The sequence below is a fragment of the Populus euphratica genome, unplaced genomic scaffold, assembly GCF_000495115.2.
Source record: "Populus euphratica unplaced genomic scaffold, PopEup_1.0 scaffold143.1, whole genome shotgun sequence".
Lineage (NCBI taxonomy): Eukaryota > Viridiplantae > Streptophyta > Magnoliopsida > Malpighiales > Salicaceae > Populus > Populus euphratica.
In genome coordinates this window covers 440,625-450,784 of record NW_011500029.1, presented here as the reverse complement: position 1 = coordinate 450,784, position 10,160 = coordinate 440,625, and the positions used below count along the sequence as shown (strand labels likewise).

The 10,160-nt window shown below is 27.8% G+C and overlaps 1 protein-coding gene across 1 annotated transcript; it reads left to right on the top strand.

The window, feature by feature from the left end:
- The first annotated feature begins 1,599 nt into the window (after window positions 1-1,599).
- LOC105142392 (trafficking protein particle complex subunit 3-like) lies at window positions 1,600-4,321 on the top strand. Its single transcript, XM_011049995.1, has 5 exons — window positions 1,600-1,753; window positions 1,927-2,024; window positions 2,348-2,447; window positions 3,197-3,379; window positions 3,931-4,321. Exons 1-5 carry the CDS (start codon window positions 1,697-1,699, stop codon window positions 4,051-4,053), a joined length of 561 nt encoding a protein of 186 aa, XP_011048297.1. The 5' UTR covers window positions 1,600-1,696; the 3' UTR covers window positions 4,054-4,321.
- Window positions 4,322-10,160: the final 5,839 nt, after the last annotated feature.

Genomic DNA, 10,160 nt, shown 5'->3' with positions numbered 1-10,160 from the left:
AGATATGACCTAATTACTGAATAGTGTTCTGGTTTGGATTGCACCGACATCTTTTTTCTAAGTTTGGCCATCTCTTTGCCTTTGCAATTTAAGTTCTTAAAGTCATCAATCAATCCTTTTATTTATGTGATAGGCCTCAATTTAAAATGAACATTTACCTTAAATTAAAGGTATCTTATATTATTAGATATGTTATTATAAAACATGCTTTAGTTAAGGAGTTATTGATACTTCAAGTGCAAAATGATGATATAAAACCATGATAAAAATATACTTTTAAGTACTAATCAACCATCTCAAGATCTATATGAAAATCAAGATCCATATGAAAACTCACTTATGACTAAAAAGATAGAGTGAACAAGCAACTTATGAGATGAAGAAGATATTTTCCTTGTAGAGGCATGGATTAACACTAGCATGAATCTGAAAAATGAAAAAAGTAAGGCCTATTGGAAAAAAAATCATGAAAATTATAATGAAAACAAAAAGTTTATGTTTGAGCATATATCAAGTTCTTTAATGCATCATTAGTTGACCATTAAATTAGTAGTTAATAAGTTTTGTTTGTACCATGCTCAAAACAAAAATAGAATCAGAGTGGTTTCCTCTACGAAAATAAGATATTGTTTGTATAAAAGTCATATATTTAAATTCATTTAACTTATCATCTTTGTAATTAATTAAAAGTGCTTTACTATTAGGTCAATGAAGTGAAAATCACATGTTAAGAAATTTTAAAAATAATCTTTATATTTCAATATTACTTGGAAAAATTGAAGAACTAACTTAAATAAATGATTGAAAATTCAAAGAATAACTCTAAAATATTAGAAATGCAACTCCCACAATTTATTCTTCTCTTGTTCATAGTTCAATCAACTTAAAAGAAGATAATGTTGTACTTGGTGATAACAACAATATAAAGAGATTAATTAGCAAAAAGATGATAAAAAAGAAAAGAAAAGAAAGAGACAAGCTGAAAAGACAAAGTTAGCACAAGTTCTTATGTTGAATAAATCTTAGAAGATTACAAATAACATAAAATAAAAATGAAATGTAAAAAAATGGATTTTTTTTTGGAAAATCATATGTTTTAAGCGAAGAAAACACAAATATAAAATGAGACATGATTATTATTATATATTAAATAATATTTTTTTTTAGAATTATTTTTAACACCAGAAAATCAAAATAATTTTAAAAAATAAAAAATATTAATTTTAAAAAATATAAAATTTCAAATTTTTTAAGAAGTATTCTTAAAACACAAAAATAAATAAACATGCCTTAATTTTTGGTTAAATATTATAAGTTGCATCAAATAGAGATATTAGCTAACAATATAAATATATATCTGAATATTCATCTCACCTATAATTAAATAATAAAAAAATAAAAAATATTCATGACTTAGAGTATTTGTATTCTTAAGTTTCTCACTACAAAAATAATAAAAAATAAAAAATAAAATTCAAGCAGCTAAAATTTTGGGCCTCAATTTGAAGCCCAATAGTAATTGCAATAAAAAAGGAACCCAAAGTTCCAAATCTCAGCCCATGCCCTTCTCAATTTGACAAAAAAAAAAACAAATAAAAATAGCTAGTTAATGAGTTCTTCCTACTGAAAGCAGAAAAGAAAGACATCACCATAAAAATCACGCACATCAGATCTCTTTCCCCTATCGGTTAGCACAATGGCTCCTGTAGCTCCTCGATCTGGCGATGCAATCTTCGCTAGTGTTGAACACGTGGTATGCCCTAAACTTTCTCTTCATTTTCTCATTAACCAAACACGAACTCGTGAAAACCTAGAATTCAGTCCGATTTAATTTTAGTTTCCTCCGATTTTACTAGAAAATCAGTAAATTCTTTTGATGATAGTGGTTTTTAGATGCGTAATTTATGCTAGTGAATTTTGATGTAGAATGCGGAGTTATTTACGTTGACTTATGGAGCAATTGTGCGTCAGTTGCTTACGGATCTTGAAGAAGTTGAGGAAGTTAATAAACAGCTTGATCAGATGTATGTGTTATGTGTAACCTCTCTGTTCAAATTTTAATTATGCTGTAGTAGTCATTTTGATTTCTTAATTATGATTTAAAAATTAAAGTATTGATTTTTATTGTGTGTGTGGTTTTTTTAACCTTTAAGTATGAAGATATATGGATTCAATGTGGAGAACTAGTGAAATAACGATGGTACTAAAATTAAATATTTACCAATAAAAGAAAAATGTTTGGAATTTGAGAAGCAACTTTACATCTTGTTTGTTCATGTAACTTGGTGATATGATCGTCTGTGTCCAACTCTGAATCGATCATATGATTAGTTGATTATTGTTGCAGGGGTTATAATATTGGAGTTCGACTGATTGATGAGTTTCTAGCAAAATCCAATGTTTCCAGATGTGTGGACTTCAAGGAGACAGCTGATGTAATCGCAAAGGTCTGCTTACATTATTTGATTCATCACACAAAAAATTAGTTGGCCCAAATTTTCCTCATGATTGCTTTGAGGCGAGTTGTTAGACATGGTTATTTTGGCTTCTTGTTTACAATGCATGAAGTGTGAACCAAAATAATCTATTGCTTATTGCTCTCCAGCCAGTCAATGTGCTACTGTCTCTGTTATCTTTCCACTGTTTTCTTGTGTATATTGAGCCAGTTGATAATGTGAATGATGATAAAGAGTTGAATCTGTAGATGAAGATAGTTAAGTTGATCTCGTCTCTAGCATTGTGCCAAAAAATGTTGATCAATATTGAATTTGATCACTAATTAAACCTTGTTTCCAGCGTGTATGATACACTGTTATTGTGTGCTTGCTCATAGCCTTGAAGAAAAGGAAATCTGTCCAACCTATCTTGACTAATCCAATCTAATATCTGTAGTTGAATTCGCTTCCAAAAGCATGTACAATGTCTTTGGTTGGGAAAGGAGCTTTCAAACTATTCCCCACTGCCTGGTGAAGTGGTGATTGTTTCAGTTTTCATCGGCTATTTGGCAGTCTTAGTTTAAGCTGGGATTGTTCTGGAATGCACTCATATTTTTTGGCTTTCTTTGAGTTGTGTCACTCTTTGGTATATCATTTTACATGACATGTTCATGCAGCTGCAATTCCAAATAACATCTCAATTTTCTCATAAGCAAGTAAATAATAGAACATATTAATAGACTAACAGAGCTCTTATACAGGTTGGATTCAAAATGTTCCTTGGGGTAGGTGCCTCTGTTACCAACTGGGATGCTGATGGGACATGTTGCAGCATTGTTTTGGGGGACAATCCCCTGGTAGACTTTGTTGAACTTCCAGACACATGTCAAGGTCTATACTATTGCAACATCTTAAGTGGAGTCGTTAGAGGGGCACTAGAGATGGTGAGTTCTATCCTCTTCTATTACACATATATCATTGTCCTTTTACTCAAATGCATGTGGGTTTTTCCTAATTTTGGTTTTTTTCCTTGTTACAAAAAAATGGGTATAGAATAGTGTAAACTTGGTTTTGTGCTCCCCTGCATTCGTTGTTTTTTTTCCAAGTAAATTATGAAGTTGACATTTAGTTAGTACAGTAATCACTTCCCATTTAAAGTTTTGATAGCAACACTTAAGGCTGAGAGGACCAGCTCTTAAGAAGTTCAATCATTAAAAAACATGATTTCCCTAGTGGTATGGCAGAGATGATGGTAGTTTCCCTTTATTTATACCTTTGAGCATCATCACCGGTCTTCATATAAATGATTGTCATGAGCTTCCTTGCTGCCTTTTATACCCCGCAGACTGTATGTTTTAGTGATCTTATTAGGGTGAAAAGAAATGCTAGATAATGTGCCTGTTGCTCTGAAATTTCTTTAAACATCAAGCCTGTATTTTGAGGGCATGACAGCTGAGCCTGGATCAAGCTGAGACTGTCTCATCTTTAATTTCAGGTGTCAATGAAGACTGAAGTAACATGGGTTCGTGATATGCTTCGAGGTGATGATGCGTTCGAGTTGCAGGTGAAACTTCTAAAGCAAGTTCCAGAGGAGTACCCATACAAGGATGATGAGTAACTTAATTGGGCTTTTGGTGTGGTCTTTATACAGTTTATTCTCTTTATTTCTCGTCTTTATCTTAAGAAGAACATAGATTTTTCAACATATTGTCTTCTACTAATACTCATTTACATGAACGTTAAATGCACTTATTTTAGTATTTGTATTCTTTCAGCGAGTAAGATTAGACGTCACCACCGGAATACTTGATTGGTTGTTGTGTTTGGTTGATTTTGTTTATGTTGTGGGAGTGAGTGTATATATCAGACAACCAGCCTTGATGGAACCATAGCTTCAATTATCACCCTCAGTTTATATATAACAGTGGGCTAGTCGCTCCAAATATCCTTGAAATATTTTGAGACTGATTTGAACTGGCAAGGCATAAGAATATGATGACAGGACCGCCATTGGCGCTCAAGGAAATATTTTGCTTGGCTCTTAATTAAATCTTAAGGTATGCATTCATCACTTTTAAAAATGTGATAATTGTATACTTATGAGTTTTTATTAAAATTCTATTTTCATTATACATAAAAAATGAAAAATGTTTTTATTTTTTTTTATTTTTTTATTTTTTTATAAAAACAAAGATTGCAGGCGTAGAAGTTAGAAACCCTTTATTAAAAACTGTACTATACTGAGAAAGTACAAAAATAGTTCCTTTGCAATGTTGCCAGTATTGACCAAAAAAAAAAGAAAAAAAGAAAAAAGAAAAAGAAAAAGAAAAAGAAAAAGAAGCATTTGGAAGTGGTTTAACATGAATACATCTACCTTCCTTTATAATTTCTAATCCTTCAGTATCGTTGAGCTATAAGAGATTGGTTAGGGCATTAGCATCATAATAGGACTCAACATTACCAGAAAACTCAACAATGTTTATGAAATATTCTGTCAGTATTTAGAAAAATAAAAATTATTGATGGAATATTGTTATCAAAAACTTGTTCATTGAGGTTTTTATTCCACTAACAATTTTTAATACAAATAGAAATTGTTGATGGAATATTGTTATCAAAAAACTTCTTCATTGAGGTTTTTATTCCACTATCAAAAATTTGTTCATTGATGAAATATTTTGTTTATATTGAAAAGAATATTCCATTGACATTTTCATTGTTATGATCCTCAAGCCAATAATTATTCAATTAAATGCACAACCACAATAACACAAAAAAAAATTATATAAAAATTGAAAAGCCAATAAAAATTCTTTAGACATTCAATTTTATTGTCACTAATATTCTTTAGACATCCATATAATCCTATTATTGTTTCCACGACAATTCTACTATTAAATTTCATATTATGGTCAACCAAAAATGTTTTGTCATAATAAAAATTAGCATATAGAATATGATTATAATTGTTAACAAAAGCAATAATTCAACAATATTATTAAAGAAACTCATTCCAATTAATCAAAATGTCTTATTTATAATAATAACCACATTTACTTAACCTAGAGCATCCTCAACAATAAATTCTATTTTTTATGAGAAAATTTCTTTGTTCCCACAAACAATAAATCTAGTTATTCATTTTCTTCACCTTGCTAATCATATGATCTCACCACCAATAACTTACACACTTTCTGTCTCCACTTTATCCCTAATCAAAGATGGTAATAGTTGAATATTAACCACAATCTTGTTTTTCCATTTCTTTTTGTTGATTCTTTCACTTTGTATTGTCAAGCTTCTAAAATTCAACATTAGACATCTTAATATTAGTTTCTTATTAGACAAACATATAGGGACATCAAAGAAATAAAATTCAAATTTATTAGTAATTAAATTAAGCAACTAACATAATCTAAGCAAATAAGATTGATCAAGATTTTAGAGTAGATATCTCATTTAATCATGAAAGATGTAAGACTTCTCTAATTACAACTTGGGTACACATTTAAAAAAAACTTAAATTTATAGAGATTTAAAATACTTTGCAATCTCTTTTATTGTACACTACTTTACCAAATAGGAAGCTTCTTTTTCTTTCATTTTGCAATCCATTTACTTGAAATTGAAACATATTATCAAACCATGAACACAATTTTAAAATTTAAACATTCTATTAAAATAAATTCAATTATCTATCAAATTTAAATCACAATTAACCAACTAGTAACTTAATAACCCATTATTGCTTTAATTTCAAATTAACTCAATTCCCTAAATTTAGAAAAATATAATTCATAACCCAATAACTATCATATACCTTGTAAGTTGAAACATACTTCAATCCTAATCGGTACCAATTCCCTATAAATTCAATTTTTTTTTAAATTTTCAACTAAACCATAAAATTGACACAAAATAATTAATACCCATTAAATGACCCATCATTTCTTCAATTCTAACACATCTAAATTACAAAATCATACTCAATTTCATCAAGTTACAAATTAAATCAATTTCCCTCAAATCCCAAACAAACCTTAAAATACAAACCATACATTAATACTATAAAACTATCATTATAAAATAAGTACAACACTTAAATATACAAGTAAATCACAAATACTACAAACAAATTTCAATAAATCAACTTAAAACATAAAATGAGTAGGTTTGCTTACTTGGTAGAGCAAAACTTTATAAAAAATAGAACTAAGAGAGGGAAACTTAGACTTTTAAAGAGATGCTGTGTTGACTCTAATAGGTTGTATGTGTGCGTTGAATTTGTAGAAATGAAGCTATTAGAATTTTTAAGGGAGAGATAGGGTTGCTGTAATTTGAATTGAAAGAAAAAAATGAAATGAAAAACAAAAAAAAACTATTGAGTTTTAATTTCTCTTAAAATCCCTGATAGAAAATTTTCATCAGTAAACTGTGACATAATATTTTATATTGGTATTTTCATTGCTTTTTTCTAATTTTATAGTAGTGGAACCAAATATTCTTATCTAGTTTAGGACATAGTAGATTGTAACTCATTCTAATCTATTGGACTTCATCATTAAATAACCATTTCATTTCCTCAACATTATTTTTAAACCTTTTGCAATATGACCCTTAATTTTCATGGTTACCTTTTTAACTCTATATAATAAATTCTTGAAGTCTCTCTTTAATTAAAATATGATAATTTTAATTGAAATGAAAAAAAATACTAAACAAATTTACTAATTTCTTAAACTCTAGCCTTAATTTAATGTGTTATAACTTCAACTAAACTCCTAGTTAAGGAAATAAACCAAACCGTAAAGGATCCACTTTTATGTTTATGCATATGAATTTTGGGTCCAAGAAAGAAGAGAGGTTAAATGATAGATATCTAAAATTTAGAAAGAAGAAGTTTGTCAAGTAGGTCATTCATTCTAAGATAAAAAGGAATGATTGTTGCATAGAACATATCTAACTAGTCTAACTTCTACTCTTTTGTGTGATTTGTGGCACAAGTTTGGTAACTTTACCACCTCTCATAGGACTAGAAAAACTTAACACCATTGAGTGTTGTTTATGATGTCTATAATTTATGGTGTGTATGGCTGATGTTAGTGGCTATTTTGTTGTGTTTTTAGGAGGCTATTTTTAAAGAAAGCTATGGGTGGTTGTTTTAGGGTTATCATGAGTGGTTAGATTGTTTGATTGTTAGGAACTATAAAAAATAGATTTTAATGTCAAAAGCTGGTATGAGATAAAAATGAATTAAAGAGAAAAGAAAGAATAAGAGAAGAAAAAGAAAAGAGAAAAAAGAGATGAAGCTGAATAAAAAAAGAAGAGAAAGAAATGCTTGCAATTTTTTAATCAATTATTAAAAGTTATCTAGTAAAAAAATATATTTTAATAGTTTAAAGCAAACTCTAGCCAAAACATTACCGATAATATGGCTAACAACCCACTAAAATAAGATAAAGTCTAAAACAAAACAAAACAAAGCTCAATAATAAAACCTAAATAAAGTTCTAATAAAATAAACTAGGATGTGTCTAATCTCTTAACCAAAGCGTGATTGTTTGAGCTACTTTATCAACTTTAACTATAAATGTTTGTAATCTATGACATGAGTTTCATATCCCTTTTAATATATGTAACATGACTATATATTATAAGATATACATTTAGTGAATATTTGGCAAGGAAATTAACAAGAATTAATTAGTCAACACACACACACAAAAAAAAAAAACTTAAAATAATAGGAGGCTATCACTGTTCATACTTTGTATAAACAATGAACCTTTTTGCACAATTGTTTTAGAACTCTTTTTTTTTTAATTTTAATTGCAATATACTTGTGTAGTCTAATTATATGAAATTAGATCCTTCCGACTTATAGTATAGATACAAAATTAAAAGATAAAGGATTGAAATGTACAACACAAAAAAAAAAAATACATAACTCACTTTAAATTTGTGACAATTTTTATTTTAGTAAAAAAGTTTATTTTTATTCATTTTTTAGTTTTTGAGTTAGAGAGAGGAATGATGAAGTTGCTAGAAAATGGTGAAAAAGAGAAAATGTTTGAAGTAAACTAGTTGAGAAAATGTTGAGAAAAAGAGAATATATATATATATATATATATATTCAAAGATTTTTTGAAGCGTAGCATGAGAAGTAAACTAGTTGAAGACTAATTTCATTAGTTTTATATCAATTAATTAGAAATAAATTAGTTGCAGTTGGAAGATTACCATAAAAGATATTTCGGTGCATAAAAAAATTAAACAACTCCAATAAAAGTAGGCTCTAAGCATATACTATAACTAAGTAATTACTTGGTGATTTTGGGGTCGCAAATTAATATTGGTTAAGTATAGATTATAGTTGGTTTTTTTACATCTCAATGTAGCTAGAATGTGAATTAGTTTGACTAATTAACAATTAACATAAATGTGTTCCATTCATTATCCAAAATTATTAGAAGAAAAATAAACAAGTATAAAATGGTTAGTTTATAAGCATGATAAAATAAAGAATTATTGTAACTTGAAATTATCACATAAGACTAGTACAATATTAAACAAGTATAAAATGATTAGTTCATAAGCATAAAAGATTGAAACTAACTCCTAGTATGCATACTAAAACATATACTTAAAGTAAAGATATGTTAGGCACTTAATGAAGCTTTTGAAATTTGATCAAGCTAAAATTTTTTTGTTGTTAAGGATCAATTCATTATTGTTAAGGTTTTATTGATTTTTACTAAGTGTATACGAACTATCTTTAATAAGTATCACAAAATTCCAATAACTTCTTATTTAGTTATACACTTAAATAAGGTTTAACAAACAAAAAAAATAAAACTTAGAAATAACTTTACAAGGATTGAATCTATCCTTTAGATTAAGAGATAAATAAAGAGAAAAGTTATATCTTAAAAGGAATGGAGCTAAATGAAAACTTCAATGAAGGAGAGTGTAAAAAAAAATGCATAATGTGTAGAAAATGAACATGAAACACTCCTTTTCCACTCCTTTTATAAAAAAATTTAATAACCAAACCTAATAAAATTAGAATAAAAATTATCAATTTTTTGTATTTAAAAGCTATAAAAAATATCTAGGTTATGAATAATCAATTTTTAAAAAAACTGAAGAAGCTGATCAAACCTAATACATAGGTTAGATAAGATAATGAGTTGAAGAAAATAATTTCTTGTGCACCAGACCTAAACCCAAAGTTTAGTTGGTAAAAAATAATTTTTTGTAACCCAAAAAATTATTTTACAGTAAATCCAAGTCTAGACTCGACCCAAAGCTCGAGCATGAGTTGAGCTAGGATGTGCATGTAGATTTAAGTCTAAAATCTACTTTCGTTAGGTCCTTTCCCTTCTAAAAACTTGAATTTTCTTTGGATTTAATTTTAATTTTTCACATTCCCACTAAAAAAATCACATAGAAAAGTTTGTTTATTTTCTATATAGGATAAAGCATTTAGATCTAATTTTAACTTTTCACATTTCTATTAAAAAAACCACATAGAAAAGTTTTTTAATTTTCTATGTGGGATAAAGCTTTTAAAGGGTTAACAGTTTGTTCAAAATATGATAACCAAGGTTTTTTTAAGATTAATTTCTTATTAACTCATGATTTGTTTAAATCATGGTAATATTCTATGTTAAAAAGTTTATATTAAATATTAAATTCTAATAAAGTTTTAACCCAAAAAATAAA

What these genes read in the sequence shown, in the direction of transcription:
- LOC105142392 (XM_011049995.1), top strand. Translation starts at nt 1,697, where the DNA reads ATGGCTCCTGTAGCTCCTCGATCTGGCGATGCAATCTTCGCTAGTGTT. An exon ending in CAGCTGATGTAATCGCAAAG is followed by an intron (nt 2,448 to 3,196) that starts GTCTGCTTACAT and finishes GCTCTTATACAG; the next exon opens with GTTGGATTCAAAATGTTCCT. An exon ending in TTAGAGGGGCACTAGAGATG is followed by an intron (nt 3,380 to 3,930) that starts GTGAGTTCTATC and finishes CTTTAATTTCAG; the next exon opens with GTGTCAATGAAGACTGAAGT.